The sequence below is a fragment of the Larus michahellis genome, chromosome 8, assembly GCF_964199755.1.
Source record: "Larus michahellis chromosome 8, bLarMic1.1, whole genome shotgun sequence".
In the NCBI taxonomy this organism is placed as follows: domain Eukaryota; kingdom Metazoa; phylum Chordata; class Aves; order Charadriiformes; family Laridae; genus Larus; species Larus michahellis.
This window is the reverse complement of record NC_133903.1, coordinates 7,481,246-7,508,767: the sequence shown is the minus strand read 5'-3', so window position 1 is coordinate 7,508,767 and position 27,522 is coordinate 7,481,246. Positions and strand designations below refer to the sequence as shown.

The 27,522-nt window shown below is 57.7% G+C and overlaps 1 protein-coding gene across 1 annotated transcript in view; it reads right to left on the bottom strand.

Annotated features, from left to right (window-relative positions):
- RAB26 (RAB26, member RAS oncogene family) overlaps positions 1 to 25,356 on the bottom strand; it is a 32,904-nt gene extending 7,548 nt beyond the window's left edge. Inside the window, exons 1-3 of the mRNA XM_074598234.1 lie at positions 25,076 to 25,356; positions 22,385 to 22,495; positions 419 to 460 (exon numbers count right to left, since the gene is read on the bottom strand). Of these exons, the coding sequence (XP_074454335.1) occupies positions 419 to 460; positions 22,385 to 22,495; positions 25,076 to 25,291 (369 nt within the window). The 5' untranslated portion in view covers positions 25,292 to 25,356. The remainder of the gene's footprint in view (positions 1 to 418; positions 461 to 22,384; positions 22,496 to 25,075) is intronic.
- Between the last annotated feature and the right edge of the window lie 2,166 nt (positions 25,357 to 27,522).

The following is a 27,522-nucleotide window of genomic DNA, read 5'->3' as shown; positions in this document are numbered from 1 at the left end:
GCAGGGCTGACATGACAGCTCTGGCTGCCAGGGGATGCGGATCCCTTTGGAGGATCTCCATCCCTCTCACCATCCTCCGGCTCTCCCAAAGCAGGAGACACCTGGAAATGCCTGGCAGACTGTAGGTGCTGCTCCGGTCTCGCCGGCTCTGGCTGCAGTCACCGAGCAGCCACGAGGCAGGCGGGCTGGGACGGGGGCCACCGCGGCCAGAACAGCCCCCAGCCTCGTGCAGGCTTCCACCCAGGGGACAGAGCAGCCAAAAGGGCTCGTAAGGCTGTCCCAGGGCAGGAGACGCGACAGGGAAGGATGGAGATGGGGGACCCGCTTCTGGGGTGCTCCTCTGCTGAGGGGCTTTGCCCAGCCCTAAACACCCAGGGTGGGAGGTGAGGGAGCTGCTATCAGGGACATGGGGACGTACCTGCAGCTTCACCTTCACCCCGTCCACCGTCAGCACCTTATTCTGAAAGAGAAGAGAAAAGGCGGTGAGGGGAGAGCACGGCTTCGGAACGTCAAGGACCCTGGGGAGACACGCGGATCCTGGCGGCGTTTCCCTCTCTCAAGCCCTGGGGCTGATCTCCCCTCCCCGCTTTTTAAACTTCCATACGTTGGTCCCAGCACCTGTTGGAGCCATTTGCGCCACGGCCCAGCCAGAAGATGATTCCCTGCGTCTGCTGCAAGCTCCATCTATTTGGATACTTAAATCCTCCCGTCTGCGAGGCTGATTTAGTGCAGCGTGCGGCTCGGGCTAGAAGACCTCTGGCAATAAATTAATGAGCACCAGCATCCCATCTTAATGGCCTTCAAAAAACACAGCCAACTACTCCATATTCAGTTAGCAACTTAAAAATAACTCCTCTTCCTGCTGTTTGTACTCATTTTTCTCCCAGTGAGAGATTGTTGGTTTTTTTTTTCCTGTTTTGCTTGTTTTTAGCAAAGTGAAGAGGTAGGGAGGAGGAGGAGAAGAGGGGGCAGTGCCCCTCCACGCTTTTCCCCAAAGCCAAGAGGATACTTTTTGTGGCCACCTGGAGCAGCCTCCGGCAGAGCCGGGAGCAGCGCGGAGTCGTGGGAGGAGACCATCGGTGCCCCCCCCAGGGGCAGCTGTGCCAGCCAGCGAGGGCAGGGGACAGATCCAGCGTCCCAGCGAGCCCCACCAGGCTCTCCAAGCTTTAATCAAACCCAAATCCTAACGATCCAACAGTCCCAGGGGAAGGAGCAGAGAAGAGATTAATTTGCCTGCTCAATCCACAGAAATTAGCACGGTAATTAGTAGGACGTGATGAAAACACCGCCAGGGAACAGTGCGCCCAGCAGGACAGGGCAGGCATTCTTTCTCCGGTGATGACCAATTTAAATCCCAGGCAAATCCCCTCCCAGGCAAACGGAGGCACACGGATGCCGAGAGCCATCCCTGCGCATCCCACACCGCTCAGCACCGAGTACTGGGCACTTCGGGATGCTGGCACCCAGCATCACCCTCTGGGACAATGCCGGCGAGGCTCCCCGTTGCTGTTTTCATGTTTTTAATTAGGGCAGAAGGAACATCTTGGCTCCTGCACATCTCCGCTCGCCGAACAGCGAGGATACGGGTGAGGAGGAGAGGGCAGGAGTGAGCCGGAGCACTAAATTTACAGTCTGCTAAAGCAGGCGCAGGGGAGACGATCGTGGTTTATAAATACCTTCAAAGGCAGCAACCGAGACGAGGGAGCGGAGTGATTCACAGTCCCAGAGCGGTAAAAATAGGCAGCCAGGCTGCGGGGTGGAGGAGCCAAAAAGGCCTGGGGGAGGTGGCCGGGGGCTCGGGACCGGCTGCCGTGCCCTGTGCTCAGAGTGCTTAAAGCCTGAAGTGCTTCAAACCAAGGGTCCCCGCTGCCACGAGGTGCTCCCTGGCCCCCGGAGCCTCTGCACGCCGGGTCCTGGGCGAGCGTGGCCATGCCAGGAGAGCTGTCCCCGGGATGGAAACACACACCACAGCGAACGGTGCTGAGAAAATCCAAGCGGAGAAGCTGCGCCTTCAGCATCATCCCAGCGGACGGAGAACCAAGCTGCCAGGCATCTGTTTCGCGTATGAGACGGGGCAGATTTCCTTTCTGCAGAAGATCCAATTCCTAAACTCAACCTGCCCTCCAAAACCCCAGGTCCTACCGCAGGTCCTGGTGCTGCACCGGAGGCACTGGCACATCCCATGAAGTGCAGGAGCTGGGAGCCCTGGGCTCCACACCAGCACGATGCTCATCCAAACACCATCCCCAGTTGGTGACAACCAGCTGCCAATGCCACCTGCCAGGGACCATGCCAGGAGCTGCAGGGGAAGGAAAACACTCCGTGTTTCCCTGTTGGCCCCGGAGCACCCGGCTGCTCTGGATTTTGGCACAAGCACCAGCAGCCCTCGCAGGAGACGAGGATGCTTGGTGTGATGGATGATGACAAGGGACAATGACACCAGGAGCTTCACATAAAAACTGCACCAAAGAAGTGCCCTTCCCCGACGGCCGCACCAGCACCTCCAGCTTGGAGGAGAGCGTGTGCCGAGGGGCGGTTGTACCGGGGGACGCAGCCATGTCCCCAGCACGGCCAGGACCAGCCACCACAAGTGGGAGGGAGGGAGAACATGGCCCTGGACCTTAAGCATGGAGCCCAAGCGACCGCAAAGCATCTGGTGAGCAGCCGAAAAAGCTGAAGCTCCAGTGCTGCACCTCATGCATCGACCTCCACTTCAGGAGCTTAATTAAAAGCAAAGCTGGCAGCAGCAGGATTCCCACTAATTACGACTGACCTACATTTTAGGGGGGGGAGGAAATGCTTAAACCTAATTAACGTCTGCATGTGGACTCAGGTGCTGCTGGACTGGGCTGGGGGAAAAAAATGGATTCCCCGGGGTTTCGGTGCGGAACAGAGCTGTGTCTCAGGGCAAGCAGTTGCAGACACGCTCCCGCAGGCGGGAGACGCAGATGGAGCCGTTCTGAGCAGCGGCTTCTGCCTGCATCCCTGCCTGCATCCCTGCCTGCACCCCTGCCAGCCCCCGAGCACAGGGTGGCTGCAAAACGCAGGTGAAGAAGCCGAGCAGAAGATGGGAGGAGCGGGGTGGGAAGAAGCAGCGGCTGCCACCAGCAACACAGTGGCTCTCGGCGCCACGTAAACCAGATGCCCAATTTTTTCCCCATACCACGGCTAACAGACTTTCCAGCTTCCAATTATTATTACTTTTTTAAGGAGCTGCAGTTCAATTCCATACTCACAGCCCTTCAAAGGCACATCTGGGGGGGTGTTAATGACTAATAAGCACCCAAAGACAAAAGACGACGTGTGTCAATGCACTGAAACATGAAATACACTGCCAGCGCTGATCGCAATGAGGGGGGTTGTGTTGTTCGGGGCTTGTTCTTAATCTCGCACAGTTTATTATAATAGAGGTAATACTCACAGCAGGCCACCCGCTACGCAAAAGCAGGCAGGAAAGCCGTCCCCGCAACTCAGCTCTGTCATCGCCCTTCGCAATTTCAGTTTTTATGTGTCCTTTTTCCTGGGGCTTTGACAATGTTATTAAAGTATTTTCTAGCAGGGGCAGCAGTGGAATGCCTGGAGTGCCTTTGTTGGAGGAACACGATGCTCGTAAGTAAAATAATCCTCAGGACATCAGATAAATAAAGTTGGAACCTTGCAGATGCAGGGAAAAATTAAATTACCAAGTGCAGATGGTCCTCAATTAAGAGCAGCATTATCAACACACCAACAGCCCCGCTGGCTGCAGCCTCGGCGCGATCCTGCCCCAGCGACCGCAGCACGAGAGCGGCCATTCGGAAGCAGAGAGGAGGGAAGAGAATGTGCCTGTGAGAGGGCGAAACTGTGCTGCTCCCCAAAATGTGCGCCCTGCGACGGACGATGCTCCCACCCAAACCACGGTGCCCCCGCGCTGCTCTCGGGTCAGCTCGTCGGTGGCTGTGGTTTGGGTAACGCCGCTTCTCCGGTCCATGGGGTCCCCACAGTGCTGGTGAACCCCACCGGGAGTGACCGGCACATCCCGGCCCCTCCGTAGGCACCCGAGCCCACGCCGGGAAAGGCTGCAGCGTAACCCAGGGTCAGCAATCGCACAACAACCTGGCCACTCCCCAGCTTTTCCATGCATTAGATCATTAATTAAAGCCTTTAAAAATTAAATTGGATACATGGATTAACTCGGTCCACAATTAATCTGACAAATGGAAAGCTGCTCGCTGACACCGCTCAGGATCCACCGCGGGGAACCCTCACCGTGGCTCCCCGGCACCTCTGACGGGTGCTGGCTCAAGCGATGCTGCCCAGGAGCACCCACCAACACCCACCCACCCGCCGGAGCATCCCCCTGCACGGGGGGACACTGCAAGGCACGGCACGTCCCCGGCACGGCTGCAGCCCAGCATGTACAGCCCCAAAGTGGGAAAAGGAGATGGGCGGCATTTGGGGACCGGCTGAGGGACCCCAGTGTGCCCGGCTGCAGCCCCGCTCCTACCCAATCCATTGGGGTCGTCGCCTCTGCTGTGGTGGGCTCGTCCCCAGAGCCAGCAGGGGTCTGCCCCTGGCCATCCCCCTCTCCACTTTTACAATGGAAAAGGAAAAAAAAACAACCCAAATGTCATGAGTGCACTTTAGAGGCAGCCCCCGCAGCCGACCGGGGGCGAGTTCCTGTGAAAAGGGGGAAAAAATTGCATTAGCGAATATACATCAAACCCGACCAAAGGCGGCTGGGGCACCGGCTGAGTTAATTAGCGGCCGTAACGACTCTGCTGCAGGACTGACAGCGCAGCCACCCAGCAAACTTCATTAGGGCTGCGGCATCACACGCCGGCCGGTGCCGGGTGGGTTGCCAGGTCCCCATCGCCACTTGGGAGCACACGGGGTGCGGGTTCTAGATGGGAGCATCCTCTATTTTTAGGAAGCCAGGAGGAAAACAGCAGCATGGCAGGGGCGAGCTGGCTGAAGGGATGCTGGGGGCCCTAGTCCCACGCCAAGGGAGGATCCGAATCCAAATCCCCACTCTGGCAAAGCCCGGGGAGTCCCCGCTTCCATGAGCACAAATGCTCCCGTGCCGAGAGGAGCTGGGATGCGGTTGTGATGGCGCTGTAGCAGACAGACAAATAAACACTACCTCCAGAAGCAACTGCAAAAATAGATTAAGGATCGATATGGAAATCTGCCCAAAACAGCAGGACACTGCATTAAATTTGCTCATTAAAACCCTGAAGTTTTCCCACACGCGCGCGTGCCACTGCCAGCAAGCTGGTCCTGGCAGCTCAGCATCTTCTCCAGCCACAGCAGCCTGGCTCAGGGACAGCCCAGCCCTTTGCCAAGGTCAGGGCCCCAAGAGCAGCCCCCTCTTTGCTCCCTCAGTACCTGCGGTTCTCAAAATCAGTGCAGCCAAATTGGGGGATTTTTGAGACTGAAAATGAGAAAATGTCATTTGCATTCAAGAAAAAAAAAACAAAACAAAACCCACCACCAAACCCCAAACTGGCCAACACAGGGTGCCCAAACAGGGGGTGCCGGGAGGCTGGGACATGCAGCAGGGTCTGTCTCAGGGTACGGATCATCCGAGCAGGCTCCAGGTGAGGAGACGGAGCTTTTCCAACTCTCCAGCTCCGCATTATTTACAGCCCGTGCACAACCCTGGCACGGCACGGGAGCGCGACAGCAGCTCGGTGCAAGCCCGAGGGCCCCGGGGTGAGCGAGGTTTCAGCTTTGCCATCCCTCCCACGGGATTCAGCTGCTGGGAGGGCGGCTGCGTTCAGCATCCCGGCACGATGCCACGGGGGAGCCCAGGGCAGCAGCCCCAAGTGGGGCTGTGCCAGAGGCTGGTGCAACGGACCCGACCCTCGTGGAAAAAGCTTTTCTTGGAGAAACTGCCCTGGCAGCAGCTGGTTTTAAAACCTCCCGCTATTTTTTCTGGAGGTAACAAAAAAGAAGAGAGCACAAGGCTGATATTGCACAAGGATCCGCACTTCTGAAATCAAGATCTGTTCAGTGAGATAAACGGTAACCAGGAACAAATATTTAAGTTTCAGCAACCATGAGCAGACACCAGAGCAATAAGAGCAGCGCTGAGCTCTTATCTCGACGTCACGCCAGCTTTCAAAGCGTGTTATGGTGGGGCTGCTCTGCCCATCACCAGTGCACGGGGCAGCGCAGACGTTCCTCCCGCCCATCCTGCCAGCGCGTCCGGCACAGCCCGGCCATGCGGCCCCTCGACGGAGAACACAGACAGCCCATCACCCCCACCTTTGGGAAAAAAAACACATTTAAGAAGCACATTCCCTGCAAAAAAGGGAAGGGAACGGCCCAATGCTCCGCTGGAGGCTGCGGAAAGCCACTGGGAGAGCGGGTACCGGGCCTGTGCCGTGCCCGGACACTGTCCCCCTCCAGCTGTGCCGCGTCCTGCCGGAGGGCTGCCCAAGTCACTGGGAAACATCTTTGATGATGATCCTCCTGCACAGTCACGGCTCTGCTGTGCCACCGCCGGCGACGTGCCCGAGGAGCCCCGGCACACATCCTGGGGGAGACCCAGGGAGACCAGGCAGCCAGCATACCCCCGCCACGGCTCCCTCCGCCTCGTCCCATTAATCTTCTGCTCTGAGAGAAAACCCGACCATTCATCTTCCAGGACAGGTGATTAATTTCCTCAGCAGCACTGTGCTTTTGCACTCTGCAGCTAAAAATAGAAACTTCTGCCTTGGGGTTGTTTTTTTTTTTTTTCCCCAGGACTTGCACACTCCTGCCTGTAGCAGAGACGCTCCAGAGCCAGCCGCCGATCCCCGGTGCCAAGATCCTTTCAGAAATGATAACGTGTCAACGCTCGCTGCTCAGTTCAACAGCAGACCCCGGGAAAAGCAGATTAACACGGCACTTTGCAGCAGACGGCGTTTCTGATCCGCTCCGCTGCTGGAGCCGGCCCCGCATCCCCTCGCCTCTCACTGCCTCCTTCGAGGGGTCACCCCGACGCGTCCCCTCTCCCCCTGCGTGCCGGGCCCTGGCCAGGACACAACCCGCCCCGCACGCTGCAGGAGAGAAGCCACAAGCCCTGCCCTACATAAATCACCCCAGACGTGGCCTCCAGGTGGGCACAGACCCTCGGCGTGCCCTGCGGAGCCCCTCACCTCCACGGGCAGCGCAGCCCCTGCCCCGCACCCAGCGAACGCCCCAGGGATGTCGGCAGCACTAGTCTTTGTCAAGAGCCATGTACACTACATTAAAGCACAATTAACATCTCCCTGGCTGCCAGCCCTGCAGGAGATAAGAGTCAAGGCTCTTGTTAGAGCAGACACACTGAAGAATTAGTGACTTATCATCTTCTATTCACATCAGTCTGCACATAAAAGGTTTTTCTGGCAAGAAGCAGAGAATCCTGTCTTAGGGACAGATTAGGGATAAGAGGATCTGGTTAGGATCATATATTTTAAAATAAAGTCATGCTCTGCTTCTCGGCATCGCCCGCAGCAGCCGTGTCCCGCAGCCACCCGGCTCCCGGCGCTGGTGGAGCAGTACCGGCTCGGCGATGCTTTCCCTCCCCAGCCCGGCGGCTCCGTCTAACCAGCAAGGGACTGGTTCCTTGAAGGAGGTGCAGGCAGACAAAACTCAGACTATCAATGCTTTTAAGCCCGATAGGGCTGCTCAGGCTCATCCCAACAGGCGGGAGATGTGGCCATGCGAGGCTTCCAGGTGTCCCCACCATGTCGGAGCGAGCCTGTGCCCCAGCCCGGTGGACAGCCAGAGAAACTGGGGTTTTCCACCATCAAAAATTCACAGGATAGGATCTGCTACAGCTGCCCCAGAGACCAGAGTCACCAAAAAGCCGAAATCAGCAGGAAGGCTGCAGCCCATCCCTGCAACTCCCAGCACACAGTCAGGTCCCGGGAGCTGGTGGAGCCCACGGCCGCATCCCTCCTCCCCGGCCAGGGATGGTCCATGGCAGCTCCCCCACCCCCCTGGGCTGCATTACTCACCCCTTCAGTCTCTTTTTTTCCTACTTTATAATAGAAGTGATATTTTTAAAAATATCCATGCTTACTTCTAAACCAGACAGCCTTGGAAACAAAGGGGGCAGAGATGGCTCACGCAGATCTGTGGCAATACCGAGAATAAGTAACGTGGCGCTCAACATATTTATCTTCATTTTCTTCATCAAGGACATACTGCGCTGCAAAGCAGAACAGGAATCTCTACAGGGCATTTATTGCGATATCATTTCTCATTTACAGCAAACACAGCAGCTGTCAATGCCACGAGAATGAAAAATGGGTCATCAATTACTGTTATACAGGGAATTGTTTATTCTACTCCGGGGCGGGGGGGGAAAAAGCCTTGCATCAGTTTTTATGTCAAAGCAGCCAGCCCCTGTGTCAGAAGTGCTGCTGTACCCAGTGCTCCCATCACCGCAGCCCACGGGGCGCTGAATCAGCAGGGATGAGCCGGGGAGCCCCGCTGCCCACCGGCCTCCCGGGCTGGCACCCTGTGCTTCACCCTTGTCAAAGCTCCGGTGACCACAGCCAGCCCCAGGCTGTGCATCCCAGTCCCGTGGGCTCCATCTTCCAGGATGATAAATAGGACGATCCCTGCGGGGACCCACGGCGAGGTGTGACTTTCACTCAGCCCGGTTGTTGTCCAGGTGCAGGGTCCCAGGAGCCCCATTTAAGTCCTGCAGCAGCCGTCTCATTTCCAGCACAAACCCCGTCCCAGCTCAGAAGGAGTTTAACGGGTTTGGTCCCAGAGCAGCCGGGCAGCGGTGGGGTTAATGGAAGAGAAAACCACGGGGAAACACCCAGTGAGGGGGCCCCTGACCCTGGGGGGCTGCAAGCCCCCTCCCTCCTCCGGCTCTCCCACACACGCGTCCAAGCAGCCCTCCAGCACGGCAGGCAAATTAGGAAAGATTACATTTTCCCAGTGTTATGTTCTGTCCAAACATTCTCCATTTGGCCTATCCCAGTCTGAAGAATATTATAATTTGGTTTGTGAGCTACAAAACCAGCCTGCTGGGCAGCCTCATCTGCCCTCAGTACGATCCTGGCTATAAAGCAGCTTTCCTGAAGGCAGTGGGGTCGCTTTACCTGGAGAAAGATGCTGCTGAGAAAGGCTCCGGGGCTCCAGCCCCCAAAACTCTCCTGCGCAGCACGGTGTGTGCAATTAACTGTACCTGCGGCTGCAGCCACAGGCGCAGCCGGGGCTTCTGTGTATCGGTGGGCTGGCCTCTAAAGGGATGGAAACTTGCCCAAAGTTTCAAGAGAAGATTTTTGCAACCCAATTAAAAAAAAGTCAGGTCTGAACACCCAGCAGCATACATCCTGGCAGCATCTGGCAGTAATACAGCATCTTCTGCAGACGGCATCGCAAACAGCATTATTAAATAGCACCCAAAAAAAAAAAAAATAATCCCCGAAGACCTGACAAATGAATCTGTAGCTTTTTATCACATACACACACAAACACACACATCCTTCACCTGCAGCTAAGGCAGACAGCTCTCGAAAGCCATGCTCTTGCTGAGATGCTGAAATCCAGATGAATCCTTCAAAGGATTCAAGGAAAAGAGAGTGACTGAACAACTCTAATGAGATTTTCTGAAGTCCGTACAACTCCATTAAGACCCTGGGAATGGCAGATACCAGGTCTCGGTGCTCACTCACGCCCCAGCCCATTTCTGCGCTGGTGCAGCAGCTCCCATGCATGGGGCACGAACTGACACAGTTGCCTTAATTTTTTTTTGTTGCACCCTTGGAAAGCCCGACTGCAGCCAAGAACTCGGGCTGGATCTGCCAAGGTCCCTGGGAGAGGATTTCCACCCCTGCACCAAGCTGTGGGGATGATTCCCCAGGGAATCGATCGCCCCCTGAAGCTGCGCCGCTCGCCGGCAATGCCAGGTCCCGCGGGGCTGCCAACGCACCCAGCTTTTGGGAGCAATCTGACCTCACGTGTGTATTATTCAAGAGGGAAAAGCACATCTGTCGTGCATTAACGCTTGCCCGGGAACAAAGTTATTTTAGGCATTGCCGAGCACTTCTGACATTAATTCATGCACATTTATAAGTGCAGCACGTTAATGTATTTAAGAAAGTTTGGGCTGAACTGCAATCCCATGTGCCGAGTCCCAGCCCTGCAGGGAGCCACCATGCCATGCTGTGATTCACCCCGATGCCAAGGGGCACGGCCACCACAGCGAGACCCAGCTCTCCACGTTCAGCTCCTTGTCACTAACTAAATTACTTGCTCTCGGTGCCGCTCTCAGAGGTCTGCCAGCGCCACAGGACCACGGCTGGCATCGCTCTTTGATTTTTGCGCATGTCCCACATCCCGGAGCAGGGCGATGCTGCAGGACCTGGTCCCTTCCCAGCAAAGCCACTGCAGCAGCGGGGCAGGCACAACGCTCAGGCCTGGGAGCACTCATGCCCCACGGCAGATCATGCTCCAGCGCCGTCGTGCTGGCACGTTTTGGGTGTTTCCATCCCTGCAGCTCTCTTGGGTCAGGAAAACCTCAGGAGAGGCAGCAGCAATGAGCACCCCAATGTGCGCTGCCATTCAGCCCAGCGCCACTTACCTGCTGCAGTGCCAGCGGGCACAGGGAGGGAGGACAGTCTCCTTCTATTCCCCCTCCTCACGGCACAAACCTCTGGCCTCAGGCAGAGACAGGCAGGGTCACCCCTCTTACGGCTCCGGCTCCCCCAGTTCTGCCACCGCCACATCACGGCCCAGGGATAGGCTGCAGGGATGGCCCATGGCAATGCACTGCAGGGATGCTCCACAGGGATAAACCACAGCCAGCCCGTCTCCCAAACGCAGTGTGGCAGGATTCCCTGGGAAGCAATTCCCAGCCCCGCTCTGGTCCTGTCACATTTCCCCAAGCCACGTCAGCAAACCGTGGCATGTCTAGGGAAGCAGCCGGCCATCCCGGTAGCCGGGCTCCCTGAGCAGGGGGAGAAGGTGCCCACAGGGCTCAGGACCCAGCACCATTCGAGCTGCTCGGGGTTGGCTTCAGGCCGCGTGCGCCTCGGCACATAAAGGGAGAAGAAAAGCCCACTCATCTGAAACCTGCGACGCGTGATCTCCCGGGAACGCTTTTCCTTCGGAGAGCACTGACTCACGGGAGCCCGAGGAAGCCCACGCCGTGGTGTAACGCTTGAGATGCTTCACAGCCCTGACCCTGCTCCTTCCACGTGCCGAGCTGCACCGTGATCACACAACACTCCATGGCCCCTCAGCCCCTATGGAACCACCCAAGAGCATATGGTTACAGCAGAAAACAAATGCAACCAGTGACGGCTGCCCGCAGCAGTGCGGCACAGCCATCACGGCACCGGGACCTCTTCCCAGCCCTGCCCTGCTGCTTTGCCCAGCCTGGAGGAGCCAGTCCTGCCGTGCTGGTGCCCTGGGGAGGTGTATGACATGGCATGGCATGGCATGGCACGGCACGCTCACCCCCTAAAAGCCACGTCCTCTCCAGCCCGGCAGAGCTGCCAGTCCTTCCCCGAGGCTGGCGCTGCTCGGGGCTGCGTGGGCTGGCCGGCGCCGCTGCCAAAACCCGCGCCGAGCTCTAAAAATTGACGCTGAGAGTAACAACGATCCTCCGGCGTTTCCGCCGAGGCGTGCAGCAAACGGGGCGATGCCGAGAGCGGTGAGCCCGCGGGGGCTTTGCAGCCGGTGGGGCGGGAGGGCGAGCACCCGGCCACGCTGGGGAAATGATGCCGCCCTGCCACAGCCGCGACCCTGGGAAAACGGCTGCTTCCCTGCAGCTCCCGAGAGCCGAGCGTGCTTAACACTGGGGAAAAAAACCCAACAAATTAAAGCCCAGCCATCTGGCTGCACAAGCAGTGGGAAGAGCTCCCTGTACACCCAGGAAAGGGACTGGGCTGACCCTGCACTGCCCAGGGCACCGAATCCCTGCTGCAGGCGGGATGCTCATCCAGGGACCAGCCCCCTCTGATAAGGAGGTCCCCAGACAGGGTCTTCGCCACAAACTCCCCAGCAACGAGGCTGGGCTGAATTATTCATCCAGCCACGCAGTTGTGTTTTTCTTAGTCATCGGCTCAGAGGAAGCAGCGAGGCACGGAGGGACTGGTGGGGACCTGCTGCCGTCGAGCGGCACGGGGGAAGCAAACCCCGGCAATTCGGACCAAATTCAGCATCACTGACCAAGGGGACAGGCAAGGTCCTAGCCAGCGGGTCTGCGCCCCCTGGATACCTCCAGCAGCCGCCTGCGCTTGGCTTTGGGGAAAAAAAATCATTATCAGAGAGTTGTTTCAAGTTTGAGAGCAATGGGCACAGGAGAGCCAACGCCAACGGCTCTCTCTGCTGGGAATGGTCCTGGGAGCCGTTGGTCCAGTCTCATTATCGGTAACGAGGAGCAGCAGCATCGGCACTGGGGCAGGACCCCCCGCTCCTCCGCTGCTGCCCCCTGCCCTGCGCCCAGCACACATCACACCGCAGGTGCACATCGCAAACAGTGGCGTCTCAGCGGCGCTTCGCTAATAACTGCGTTAACGCCATAAATCGGTGTGCGTCGGACGAGGCGTTCGCCGGCGGGAGGTGGGGAGGGGGGCGGCCGCGCCGTTGCCGTGGCGACGCCCACGCAAGCAAAGCTGGAAAAGCCAAAGCCTCCATTTCCCCAGCGTGTCACTTGGGCCCAGGAACATCGCGGCTTGGCAGGAAGGAGTAAAACATCCTCAGACAGGGGGGGATTGAGCGAGGGCTGACGAGGTCCAGGCTCGCCACAGGTGGACGGGTTCATGGCACCCAACCCGGGCAGGTTCGGCTGCATTGAGGATGCAGCTGGGCACGGCTCCCCACTGCTCCCCTCCTTTCAGTGAGTTACATATTGAAAAACCCACACAAACTGAGAGAAAACCTGTCCAGATATTCACAACAGGACCAGTTGCACCCTCAGAGACGTGCTGCTGGTCTTAAAACCTCTAGAAGAGCTTTCCTGCCTGCTGTGCTGCCTGTGGGCAGCACCGACCCCAGACCCACCACGTCTGCAACACAAACATCTCCCCAGGCTGAAGCCCTGAAGCATCACCGAGACCCCCCAAGTCCCCACTGGGCTTCTCCTCACCCTGGGACAGCCACGGACCAGGGGAATGGGCATCACCCTTTACAGATGAAGAAGCACGAGCTCCCAACATCTATTAGTTATGATCGGGAAGAAACATTTTTTCCAATGCAGGCATAAAGATGAAATATTTGCTGTTGCTTTTGAGAGGTTCTGCGATCCTTCAAGGCAATGACTCGGTGCTTAGCCAGGATTAAAAATGCTGTATGCCCCTGTTAGACAAACAAAGCTGTGTAAGTTACACTGCGCCGCTGGAAACCCCTCGCCGGGGGAGCAGGGGCAGCTCCTTCGCTCTCGGACGGAGCCAGCAGCGTGTACAGCAGCTCGGGGGCTTCGCTCCCCTTCCTGCCAGGCTGTGAGCAGGGCCAGGAGCCGCACAGCCACCAGCAAGGCGAGCATCGCCCCGGCTCTGCCCAGCCATCAGCATATGATGGCACGGCACAGCACGGCGCTCAGCAGCTCCAGGGCTGAGCCAGTCCCATGCTCCGGGGCAGGGATGTCCCCATAATGCCACCAATGTTGCCCCACGCAGGAATGCCACAGCTCCCCCTGCTTCCCCGGCTGCCCTCCTGCTCCTCAGGGCTCCCCGCCAGTGGCCACCCTGGGGCCCCCTGCATCCCCCACCTGCCCCCAGGACAATGTCACCCACCCAATATTTTGCTTCCAAAGGCTCTGCAGGTAAAGCAGCCCTCAATCCCTAAATTTCCCATTGCCATAGGAACCTGCATCCCCCCCCATCACCAGCCAAGGACAAGTGGACAACTGCTCAGACACACACCACGCTGCAGCTCCTTGCCCTGTAAACAGCTCTGATCCACTTGGACAGGATTGTTTTTCCCTTTTTTTTTTTTTCCTAAGGGGGACGATCTTTTGCCGACACTCGCTGTTCCAGGCTTCGGAGGGGGTGATCATTGCCCTTCTGATTTGCCGCACTGATGTTCGGCTTTACCTTCGCAGGGAACAGCAAAAGCCCCATCAACGGGACCAACCTGACCTCTATCTCCACACCTCAGATCTCTCCATCCTTTGCAGATGCGAGGAGGAAAGCATCTCTTTGGGAAGAGGACGAAGGGGCAGCTGATTTTGGGGGAAGGAGGATGCACAGTCAGCACCCTGCGAGCTCAGCTGGAGGCAGCTCCCCCCACAGCAGCTGGGGACCAGCTGCCGAACCCCGGACCAGCACCTCACCCTTCCCCACGCATGCACCGGGATCATTGGCATCTACACTGGAAATAAACCAAAGCTTGCTGGGGGCAAATAATTAATCAGGGGTAATGAAATGAGTCAGCAGCTCAGCAGAGAGGCAGCCAGGGCTCGGGGGCTCATGGGGGCTGAGAAAGGCGAGAGCCACGGGGCAGGGATGCCCCTTAATACCCCCATAAATCAGGGGGGTGGCAGTGGGAGGCAGAGGCACCCCGAAGCCCACCCACCCCCGCCAGCTCAGCCACCTCCCCTCTGCTTTCCAAGAAAACCCCAATTCTGCACAGCTGAATTCAATATTTTATCACAAATAAAAGATGAAAGTGAAATTAAGCTAAATGTATTCCATTAAATATTCAAACCGTTTAGACTTACTCTAGGCCCATTTAAATGTTTTATTGGCTATAAAAAACTCCCTCGCAGGCCCCGGCACCACGAGCGGACCCAGAGTAACGCCTGGCTCTGCCCTGGGGCAGTTGATGCTCCAGCACCCAAGTTGGCCTCCCCAGGGCCAAATTCTCACCGGGCACCACCTGGAGAGGTGCAGACACACCACATCTGTGTGCCCACCAGCTTCCTCCAGCACCAACCTCCTCCTCACCCCACTCCTTCGCAGGGAGCCTGCTAAGCTGGAGGAAAGCAGGGAGCAAGACGCTGACCCACAGCCCTGAGGACATGGGATGATGCCTCCGGCTGCCGCTCACGGGCAGAACAGTCCCCAGCAGCAGCTCCACCACACCCACCATCCCCGCAGGAGATGGGTGCCGGAGGGAGGATGCTCGCGCAAGCCGGTCCATCACCCCGCAGGGACCTCGCAGGGCACTTGGAAGCGCAACCACTAAGCTACCGCCAAAATCTCATCCAATTTTACAATGCACAAAGCAACGCTTCCCTTCCCACGCTGCTGCAGGAAAAACAGAAATAAGAGAAAGGCACGGGAGGGCTGCACCTGCTGATGGCCCAGCCACGGTGGATGCCGATGGCTCAGGGAGGGGACACCACTTGCAACGACACCACTTGAGCCCAGGTGCCACTTCCCAACCCGCCTCCGTGCTGCAGTGCAACTTGCCTGGAAAAGAAATTAAAGGATTAAGAAATTAAGCCATTCTGGTCAGATGCTCCACACCCTGGGAAGCAACTCAGCTTGTGCCTTCCACGTAGGCTTGCAACAGGCTGTGGATGTGCAGGAATTGCATTTTCCAACCGAGTTTCTACTGTGTTGGTCCTCTGATGGGGTTTTGAGCTCCCGTACAGCTCTAAGGAGGAGGGTACAGAAGCAAGTGACAGTGAATGGCTTTACAACCTCCCTCCTTCCACCAGCAGCTCCTGAGTGGATTTTTTCTATGTCTGTGCCCTGGTTCCGCAACTCCTGAGCAGCCCAGGCCTCCTGCGCTCTGCCTGAGCTAATTACGCCTTTTATTTCAACCATCCTGGCCTGGGACGGACCCATGTTGGGGCTACAGGAGCCCGGGAGACACCGGCACCCTTCCAGGAGCATCTCCCACGAAACCCCACGTCCCCAGTGCTCCCGCCGTCAGCTGAAGTGGATGCAAAATTTCATATACCCGGTTTAAACACCTGATCCATTCTGGGTGGTATTTCCCAAACACTGAGGGGGTGGGAGAGCCCCTGGCACGCCGAGAACGGCACAGGCACCTTCACACCATCCTGCAAACTGGTTAAGAGTTTTCTTGATCAGGCGCTGGGTCTTGAGGCTCCTCCAGCCGCTTACTTAAAGGGCAACTCAAGCACTTCTCTGCTTTGAAGACATTCACCTTATTTCTTTTTGCCTTCCCCAGGGCAAGAATTGAGTCTGTTGTCCACCGGGATTACCGCCAGCACACGGGTGTTCGCAGTTCACTGGTGTGCTGCAGAACTGGAGCGCACCGGGGAGGTTTATTATTTTTCAAATGCAAGAGGCAAAGAAACATGAATAAAATACTAGCAGATGTGAGAAAGCGGGGTGTAGCCCGCCACGGGCGCCGCTCGCAGCATCTCTTGGCAACTGAGCCCCTGCATGCAAATGACAGGCTTTGCCGACTGCAAAGCTGTGTCCCTCTGCAAGGGAGGAGAGCAGCAGCTGAAAGCAAAGCAGGGCTCGGTTTCCCAGGAAAAATGGCTATTTACTCCCCTGAGAGCCTGTCCTGGGAGTGGGGAACGGGAATCAGCAGCGGCTATGGAGAAGCTGTCGTCCTAGGAGTCACACACGACACAAATCGATAAAATTGAGGCACGTTCCAGCGCGCAGCGCCTGCACTCCCTGCGCGAGCTGGCCAGGACCTGCCTCACCTGCTGCCAGATTCGGGCAGCACCCGGTTCTTACGGCACCTGGTCCTTACGGCACTGGTGCCGGCATCTCGTCTGCCCCCCAAAGCCAGGCTGAAGGGGTGCAAAGCATCACAGGAAAGCTCCTCTGGGCAAATTTATCCCAGCTTTCCTTACAGCGAGAAATGCAAAAGTACAAAAAAGGCTACTGGCTTCTATTAAAATTCATACAGCAATAGGAGATGCAGAACAAGCCAATTTCAGACAAAGAGCTGCTGGAGACACATACCCAAGGCAGCAGACAGGCATCCCCCTGCCCCCCCTGCCATGCCAGCACCCCCACAGGGCTCCTTCCTTGAGCCCCCTGGCCTGGAGCGGTCGCACCCGCATTGCTGCTGGCATGGAGGAGCCCCACATAGAAGAATTTGGTCCAGGCAACCCAGGCAGCACTGAGATGCCTCTCCCAGGGGAAGGCCACCTCCCTGCAGGGGTGTGGAGCCAGGGCTGTCCCCTTCAGTGCCCCAGGAACCAACCCAAACCCACCCAACTGCAGCCTGCAGCAGCCCCTCTGCCTGACCCCACAAACATCGCCACGCTACACGGCCAAACACGCAAACAGAAGAGACTACACACTCTGCTCGATGCCCGGAGTCCCTTCCCTCAAATGTTTGGGACCAGTTTTATACAGAAAAACATGCTGGAATTAATTTATTTCCTTTTCTTTCTTCCGGCCTAAGCAGATCCCCTCCCACTTTTTCCAGATTGATCCACCAGAAAATTAGCCCTGCTAATGCTCAGTGCCAGCCGCTGAGATAAAAGCCAGCCCTTGGCTTTCAGATGGCTCCAGGTTGCACCAGCCCTTCAAAGGGAGGCACCACGGCGAACGCTGCGCTGGAGCATCACCCCGAGGGCAGGGATGCAGGCGCCTGCTGGGGACTGGCAGATGCTCAGGACATCCACACCTCCCTCTTCCGAGCGCATGGAGACCCAGGACCAGACTTGCCAAATCCAGACCACGGGGCCAGTGTTAGTTTGCACACCCTGCATGGCTGGAACGAAGCTTTCCGTCTCTCCTGCAAAGTTAATCTCACTGAAGGAGTCAGCAGGCAGCCAGCAGCTGCTGTTTTGCCGACGGAAGGTGCACACACACGCGCTACGAAAAATAAACAGAGATGCAACAAATCTCTTATGCAAAAAACCATATTATATACCGCTGATTCCACCCCCAGAGCAGCGCAGGGCTGAATGTAATCAAGAGTCCTTAAAGCTCAGGGTCACAAGTGACAGCTTTTATTTACAGCGCGCGGCAGCCGTCACAGCGTGCAGATTAACTGCGGCACGGCCAAGGCTGGAGCAGAGAGTGCGGCCGCCGCGGGCTCGCCCCTGCCCGAGGACGCTGCGGCCAGGGGGGAGCCACGGGTCTCCACGGGGTAACAACCAGCAGAAACCCCTCCTGGACACGGTGGTGCAAATTTGTGGATGCCAGAGCCCAACCAGCCTTCAGAGGAAGCGTTCCCTGCGCCCAGCCGCCTGCTCAGGAAACCCGAGGCTGCGTCGAAGCACCGGGGCTGGCTCCCTCCTCCTCCCGCAGCACCCGGGCACGCTTTAGGCAAGGAGGATGCTGGTTTGCTCCCTCTCCTTGGGGCAGCAAGAGAGGAGCGATACCGCTACGCACCTCGGAGAAAGCGAAGACAAGCCGCCCTGCTCTGAACTCGGCCAGCAAAGCGCTTCCTTAAGGTTTCATCCCACTGATTAGCCCAGAAACCGTCTCCCCTGCTAATGCAAAGGAACTCATTAGCACCTCTTCCCAGGGAGAAAAGGCTCATCTTTAATTTTTTTTTACTTTTATGTTCTTCTCCTTTCAGGTCCAATTAGTACAAAAACCTTAACTAGCCCAACCCTGCAAAGCTCAGGGCAGAGCACCCCGCTTGGGCGGCGAGCATCGGGGCGGCCCCAGGGGGCCCAGCCACCACTGGGGAGGGGACACACGGTGGGCTCACACGGCCCTTTGGTTTCTCGGCTTTGGCAAGACATTCCTCCCATCAGTTAGGTGTTACGACGAGACAGAAGTACTGTTGGCTGCGCAGCTTTGACTCCTGTTGAGGTTTCTGCCGCGTTCCCAAAATTAAAGCGAAATGTAGCTCCTTCAGTAGCACCGAGAAAAGTGGGATTCACACCTCTGAGTGATCAACCTGCTCTTTTCCAGGAGGCCCTTCTCCCCAAAACCCTAACATATGAAGTTGGAAAAGCACGCACCACCTCGCGCAGGCAGGACCCATCCTGCCCTCCCCGGCCGGGATCTGCAGCGAGAGACCTGGTCCCACCACTGCCCCCAAGCAGACAGAGCTGCTGAGACCCCCAGCCCTGGGGAAGACAAGGAGGAAGATCTCATGCCACAGCTCAGCACAGCCCTGGCCACACCACGGCTAATGGGAGGGAATAATTAAGCCCCCCATTATCTAGCGATGGCTGGAAATTCCAAAGGTGATGCCTGCGAGCGGGATGCTGGAGGCAGAGAGGGGTTTGCTCAACGCAGAGGCTTCTCCCTCATAACTCGGATAGAAGTTTCTGTTGCTCCGAGTGAGCCCCCTGCTCAGGCAAAGCCCCCGCAGAGAGCAGGACCCCTCGCCCCAGGGCTCTGCCTCACCTTAATGGCACCCACAGCACGGGGCGGGGGGGAGGGGGTGGTGTGACCCCAGCAGCGCACCCCCAACCAAACCCCCCGCTCAGGGTCACCCCAGCAGCCCACTCCCAACCAAACCCCCCACTCGGCACCCCTGCACCTCCAGCGCTACCCTGTCTGAACTGGGAGGGCTGGTATCTTCCCGGGAAACTAAAGATGTTCCTCCAATAAAACCAATTTTCAAAGCAAGGAAAGCCAAAGGACTCGGCATCTCCAAAGCCAGGAGCCAATAGGTACCATTTTGATGCATTTTTTTTTTTAATACTACAATCATCTTTATTTCCCTAGTATCAGTGGTTTATCTTCCAAATATATTTAGACCAACATCCTCCTTTGTTTAAGAGACGATGATAAACAAACACAATGCGAGCGGTTCTCCCTAACATAAAACAGTAGGAGGGAAAAAACCTAGGGGGCCATTAGGAATTGTAATGCCAGATTAATTTTAAATGGATTTCTATTCATTTACATTTGCTCAGGCCTACATAATCCATTAGCCATAGCTTTGCGTGTATCTAATGGTTTGACATCCTCAAAAACGAGCGGCTCATCCTGGAGCCCGCTGGGACCAGTGGACGGAGTGGGAGAAGAGGTGGAGAGCGGCTGGGGGGGGGGGTGGGTACGGGGGCTGCCCCCCAGGTGGCTCCGTCCCATCCCAGGGCACTTTGCAGAGACCTGCGGGCTTCAATAGGAGTGGAGACAGTCCCGAAAACAACATCAGGAGCCGGGCAGCTCCATCCCTGCCATGTCCCCGCCATGTCCCCGCCATGTCCCCAGGCTCCTGGCAGCTCTCCCTGGGCCGAGCAAGGTCACGCGTGCATAGGAGCGCAGCTGCCGCACACCCTGGCCTTGGGGGAGTCCCCACAGTCTCCGCCACCGGCGAGGCTCAGCGACCGCCACAAACCCCGCCGCGAAAGCCAGACGCACCAAAAGAACGCCCTGCGCTGGCTCAGCACCTCTCGCACCACTCCAAGGCGAATGCAGCAAAGAAACCCAGCGACCGCCCTCCCCGACCACAACCGCCCGCCGCCACAAACGGCCTCGCTTGCTTCAGCCAGAAAACCCGATGCCAAATTGTGGGATTACGCAGAAAAGGAGCTGCGATGTGACAGTTTTGTTATTAGATAGGCAGAAATTAAAACCAAACCGCGCTCTCGCAGCAGAAGCCTCCAGCGTTACCACCCCAGAGCTTCATCTGCATCGCGATGCGAACGGCGAGAGGGGCACAATTACACAGCGGCTGCAAACAGGATTATCTTAATGGGAACGGAGATGTACAATCAAAAAACTATTTCCCTGTCCCCCCCAAAATTATGAGTGCCTTACAAAGATGATAATAATGAGTTTTAGGGCACACACATGATCTTCCCCGCTGTATAATCTGCCCATTTCAAAACGATGTAGCTCTAGCAGCTCTATTACAGAAGTAAATTAGCCCTAATTTGATTGCTTCTCCGTAGCAGTCGTTTCAGTGCTCTAATCAATAAGTCACAGGATTTTATGACTGCCCTCGGTATCAATCACCGCAATCAGGAATAAAACGCTTTTCATTTTAAGAACACCTGAAATACCGTGTAATTACCTTTGTATAAAATTATAGATTCCAATTTACCAACTTCACCAAGCCGCTGCTGCAACCCGCAGCGTCGCTCTGCACCGAAAGCCTATTTGCAGGAAAGAACATCGCTTTCTTTCTAAAGGCTTTCTGAGCCGTCCCTCATCTCTTCCACTTGTCACTGTACCAGCAAGTTATTACTCACACCCCAGCGAAATAGCAGGTTACAAGAGACACCCATCTCCCAGAAATCCTCCAAGAAAGGGGGAGATCTGAGATCCTGCTGAGAAAAGGCGGTCGGGGAGATGAAACACTGGTGCTTGGCATCACCACCAGCTCTTCACCGCACCCGCTCATCACCACCACGGCGCCGAAATGGAGCCAAAAGCCATCGTACAGTGAGACCACGCAGCCAGTGCCCCGACAGCAGGGCAGGGGGAGCACAGCCACCAGGCACGTCCCCGGTCCCGAGGGCTGAGCCTCCCCCAGGAGCCTGCGGCATCGGCCAGACGTCTCGGGGAGCAGCAAGATTGTGGTTTGGGGGAAGCAGATGGTTGGGAGCATCTGATCCTCGGGCCAGAGACCCAAGCCAGGCGTGCTGCTGGCTGCTGCTTTGGTAGCGATAGCTCAGAGGAGCCACCGTGGCCTCAGCAGCATCCACAGGGCTCCCTCGCTGGCCCTTCACGGCCTGATGTAAGGTTTCTTTGATGCCATCTCTGCAAAGCCACTGTCCCCGTTGCTCTGCTGTCCTACCCCAGGGACGCCTGCTCCACAGCCCAGGGCGCAGCCCCGCAGCTCCCCTTCACCAGGGGCTGCCCAAACCACGGCGTCCCCAGGCAGCCCCGCCAGCCCCAGCTCCCCAGCAAGGTACCGCTGGGGAAATGCAGCCAAGAAAAGGCTTTGAGGGCCCCGGCTGGCGCTAAGACGTTCCCACCTGGCAAAGGATGCTCTGCCCACACCAGGGCACCGCAGGACACGAGCTGTCTCCCCTTCTGCCCCCCATTCCCCACATTATCCCCCCTGTGGAGCAGGTTCCCTCTGTCCTTGCTGGTGCCGCACAGCCCAGATGTGCTGCCCGCAGGGCTGCCCTGACACCGGGATGCTCCGGTCACTGCCAACAAAACAGTTACTCTCCGAGGGCTCAGAGACCCCTCAGCACGATGCCTCCCCTCCACGCCAGAGGGAGAAGGGCCACCCCGGCACTGCACCCCGACGGTGGCACCCCAAAGCTGTGCTCAGGAGTTGTTTCCAGGGCATTCTGGTTTGTGTCAGTTTTGGTTTTATTTGTTGGGTTTTTTTTGTTTAAACTGTTAAAAGCACTGAAATTGACTTAGAGAAATATTTTCACAGGGCAGATGCTCAGACCTCAGTTCTTACACAAACCACCCCCAGGACCTGGAGCAGAGAACGCGCTCCCCCATCCTTGCGCAAAGCAGTAACAAAGAGGCCGCTGCCGTCGGCCAGTTGCTCAGCCCCGAGGTGCCCCAGCCGGAGCTGACACAGGTCGGGATGATGAGGTTTAAGTCCTTGGAGCAATGTTTTGTTACTCCTCTGCAAAAGCCGCCATTCGCCTGCTGGACCCTGCAGGCAGGGCCCGAGGAGCCCCCCAGGAACTTACCCTGAAGTCGATTCCGACCGTGGAAATGAAGCTGCCAGCGAGGAAAGCACCGTCTTTGAACCGCACCAGCAAGCAGGTTTTTCCGACCCCCGAGTCACCCACCAGCATCACCTGGGAGGGAGGGAAGGGAGTGTTAGACACTGGGTTTCTAGACGGAAGCCCCACAGCAGCCGTTACCTGTCACCATCCCAAAAGCCCCATCCCGGGAGCAGGAGCAGATCCTGTTCTCTAGAGGGGGGAAAAGGCATGTCCACGAGCGATGTCCTCAGACCCAGGGGAGGGTGGGGGAGAGAAGGTGGGGACCCGCAGTGGGATTATTTCCCACCCTGCACCACGCACGCCCCTGAGCGCTGGCCGGACTTGAGACACCTTCCCCTGACCAATACTTAACAAATCCCCCGTGGGGGCACAAACACCCCTTGAAAGCCAAAAGGAAGCTCTGACTCGATGGCTGTGGAGCCCACCCTGTCCTCAGCAGACCCAGGAAACACCCTGCATCCCACCACACACAGGGCTTCCTGGGGAGGCTGGCTCTGCCCACGGGGAGACTTCAGGGGGGCCCCCAACCATGCGCGCCAACTCTGGAGGTTCACTCTGCCCTCTGTGAGCAAACTCCTTCAGTGGGACCCACAGAGCCTCATGGCTGCCCTGCTGGTCCTCAGCGCATGCCAAGGGAGCAGCTCCCTGTGCCGCCTGCCTCAGTTTCCCCACCCAGCAGCAGCCCCAGGTGCAGGCAGGGCAGACACCCACCCCACCACAAAGAAACCATGGCAGAGCTGAAACTGCTCCCGAATGCAGCTCCCCGAAGCTTATGTTCAGACCACAAGCCCCCTTGAGCCCTCTTGCCCCCCGACCCCTCTCCCCTCTGCAGGATGACAGCTTCCCACCATCAAGAAATCCCAGACCATGGAGCCGAGCTGCATCAGCGGCTTCTGCACCCGCACCAATTTGCACGGCTTCACGCTGGCATGGCAGGGTTCCCTCTCTCCCGAAAGCGCTGCCATTAGCCTTCTGCAAGCCATTAGCCCGTGACTGAATTTAAATGGTTTTAAGGCAGGCACTGCCCTGGGTCACACCGAACCCAGGCAGGAGCCATCAGAAGCAGCAAATGCCACCATCACTCTGCAGCTCAGCCTCCCGAGGGGCGGCAGTAGCCCCAGCCACAGTTTGGGGCAGGGTGGCCAGGATCCGGCCACAGTGCTTCATCACCCAAATGGTGGGTGCAGAGCCCCACACCAGGTCTCCTGCAGGAGCACACGCACAGCCGCACACCAAGCTCTGGCACAAAAGGATTAGGGGAGCCAGGGAGCCTTCAGGTGTATCTGTGCAAAGCCAAGGGAAGGGGGGAGGAAAAAGTCATTTTTAGTACAAAATAGTAGTACTGACTTTTTAAAACTTTCCAGACCTCTGTTCTAGAGCAGGGCAACCTCTAAAGGCAGCTTCTCCTCACCCAGCACCGCTGAAGCCTCACCCAGGGCACGCAGCAGCACCCAGAGCCAGGCTCAAGTCAAGGGCTCAGTGATCAGGATCTGGCCCTCGCGTTTGGCCACTGCCTCTGGCAGAGCTCAGGAACCTCAGGAAAGGGGTAAGGTAAAGAGAAAGTTTAATAAACCAGGTTTTTACTGAATATGAAGCAATTTCTCTCTGCCACTGGTTCAAAACCAGCCAGACTTAGCAGAGGTTTTGGCTACCTGGCACATTTGGGCTTATCTGAGACCTCATTTGGCTCATCCCCATCCCATGGGAGCAATCCCCAGGGAAAGCCCCAGCCCAGGCAGTGAGACGAGCTCAAGGAGCCATGGGCCAGCGTGAACACGGAGATGGCTCCATTTTAGGGAAGCTGTTGAACCGTTATTGCAGCTGTATCAGGACCAGCCACCTACTAAAGCAACCAAATTCACTTCTTGAACACCCTTCACCTCCTACTGCATGTCCCAAATCTTAACATGGCAATGGCCATGCCGATTGCCACCGGCACTGAGCTCTCTGCCATGGTGTGCCAAGGTTGGACTTGCCATAGCAAACACCATCTTCTCCAAGCCTAATCACCCTGCGCTCGGTTACGAAGATCTGCGTTAGAAATGCAGTCAGATGGGTCGCACTGAACTGCAGTCTCAGCCAAAATCGCTCAGCGAGCTCCAAGAGCTGGGCTTGCATCAGGTCGCATGATAGAGGGGAGGGGGGGAGTGCAAATACGTTTGATCTGTGACTCGCTCGCCAAAATCTGAAGCGGCGAGAAGAAGCCATCTGAGCCTTTAAAAGAACGCGCAAGCCGGAGACATTTCAACAGCAGCCAGAGCAGATTCGATGCGCCTCAAGCAATACTGTCACCCCACTTTACAACCGCTTTTTTTTTTTAACGTTTTTAAAGAGGAACCAGAAGGTTACAGTAACTCATGTGAGCTGAAAGCCTTTTGTCATCACTTGCAAAAGTTCCGCAGAAGCAGCCCCCGCTGCCGAGAGCCCCGCAGGGGCAGCCCCGCCGCCAAGCGCGGCTCCGGGAGCCCGCCCGAGGCCGGACCCGCCGCCGGAGACCCGAACCCGGCGGCGGTACCGGGCTGCCGGGGCTGGAAGGGAGGGATGCCCGCCCGGTCCTGGCCCCCAGGAACTTCTCCCGCACCCGACGCACCCCGAACCGGGGCTCCGCGCTCCTTCCCGCATCCCACCCCCGCCCCAACCGCGTCCCCGCACCTTGAAGGCGAGATCGTAGAACTCGCCGCTGCTGCTCAGCGAGGGCCGCCCGGCCGCCGCGCCGCCGTTGCGGGGCAGCTCGGGGGCGGGCGCGGAGCCCCGCGGGGCGGCGGCGGCACGGCCGGTGCCCTGGGCGGCTGGGGGCAGCGCGGTGGAGGGCGCGGCGCCGCCGCCGCCGCCGCCGCCTTTGCTGCGAGCCGCCTTCTTCCGCGACATACCGGGGCCGCGGCGCCGCGCCGGGCGCTGGGGGGGCGCGGGGCTCTGCCGGCCGCCGCCGCCGCCGCCGCCGCCTCCCCCGGCCCGGCCCGGCCCGGCCCCGCCGCCAATGACAGCGCCGCGGGGGCGGTGGCGGGGGCCGGACCCGCTCCGCTCCGAGCCCGTTCGCTCCGCCCCGGCCCGCACCCGCGGTAACCGGGGGGGTGGGGGGCACCTGCGCACGCACGGGAGCGGGCGGCTCTGAGGGTGCTCACACGCACCCACGAGGGTATTCGCACCCCGGGAAGCAGCGTGGGAGGCCCGTCCCGTGCGGGGTTTGGGTGCAGCCCTCCAGTCAGGTTTGGGGTCCGACCCCCAGCAGCTGGAGATGGCCCTGCTCCTGGTTAGCCCCACGGTGGGGGGGTTCACTCGAGGCAGACAGGGCCCATCTGCTGCCGGCAGCATCCCTGGAGACGTCGGGTCCGAGGGCAGGCGCGGAGCAGGGCAGAGCCTGTGGGGTGGAGGGAGCGTGGGCTGCCGGGGCGGCAGGCTCGAGTTTTTCTAAGATGGAAACCCGCGTTGTCCCCGCTCTGCCTCAGCAACTGGTTTCAGCGAGCAGCGCTTGGCATCTTTCTTTCTGACTGCAAATGAAGTGTGACCCGAGGCGCTTGCGGGTCTCTCGACTGAAATAAATGTCTTTAGCTGTGTGACATATTTCCAGTGGTGCGGCCGCATCCTAACTGGAAAAGGAGGCTTGAACAGTCACATCGAAGCAGGAGTGGGAAATAAATTGCTCTGGTGAGAAGCCAGGCAGGCACACAATGAAGATGCGAGTAAGTAGCAGGGCTTGCACAAGAGGGAGGTGATGGCCAGCATGGCAGGGCTCAGGCAGCCCAGCAAATCCAGGGCCAGCGCCAGAGCTCAAGTGCCAGCCACGGTGACACTGAGGTGCCAATACTGGAGCTCGGATGTCAACCGTGGTGACACTGAGGGGTTGCTCTCACTGTGGGCACGGATGAGCTTTTCCCTTTGCTGCCCTGGGAGCATTTAAATCTATAGTTAATCCCTGTTCAACAGCCCTAAAGCACTCCAGAGGAAGGAGTGCGAGCGGGCAATAAAGCTCTGGAGGCTTTGGCCACAGACAAGGGAGACAAGCCAGGTCAGTGAGCTCCTGGGTGAGACACCCTTTCTCCCACTCCAAGCCTCGGGCATGGCCATGGCCATCATGGGCCCCAGGGAATGCCAAGGAGCTCTGGGTTTGCAGCTCCTCAGACACAGCTGAGACCAGAGGAAAAGCTGTCACGGTGGGGGCTTATCCCCCCACTCCCCTTCATGTGTTCTTCATCCTGACACTCTAGCCAGGAGATGGACGACCTGACTTGTCAGAGCAGACTCGATGCCAGAGTTTTGCACTATAATCTGATTTTCCAGGACAGCTGCAGTCAATAGAGGACGAGGCCTCGGAGCAAAGTGCGATGTTGGAGCCATCTGTGTGTCTGTAGGGTTTTTAACTAGTCCCTGTGCAGCAACAAAGCCACAGTGGAGCTTTTCCCTGGTGCTACCTGCCCCAGGGAAGGGGTTACATAGCCCTGGCACCTCCGTGCAGGCTGTAACCGCTGACGCACGGGGACTTTTCCCCTCTCTCAGCTACAGTCGATGATGATGGAAATCTCCATCAACATCCTCGTGTTCAGAAGCAAACAAAGCCAGCTGCTTATCGCCACCGCATCAGGGCAACGCCGGATGAGGATGGCCCCTTATCACGGGCAGCAGCGGGGAAGCGTGCCTCGTTAATTCTGCCTTTATCAAAGGTCGTGTGCTCCAGCGCCTGCAGCAGTGCTGAGCCCCGCTGCCCCCAGCCCCTGAAACTCAACCTCGTGCAGTGCCGGAGCTCAGAGCTCCGCATCCATGAGCGCCGCAGGGAAAAGCATCTTCAGCAAGTTTCTCTCTTTCAGAAAACGTGTGTGCAGAAACACAGTCTGCTCAGAATTCGCAGTCACGCCTGGAGATGTTGCTCCTCGTATAGTTACAGGAACTAATCAGATAACTGCAGCTGAACTAAGGGGGATATATTTGCTAAAAATAGATTAATGGAACAACAAATGCCTGAAGATACGGCGTGCCTTGGGGAAGCAGGATTGCGGTATCTGGCAGGGCTCTGAGCGGGACCGGCCGTGACTGTGGCTATCTGTTACTCTGCTACATCTACACATAAGTAGATTTGTTTTTAAAGGCAGAAAATCAGCCCGCTC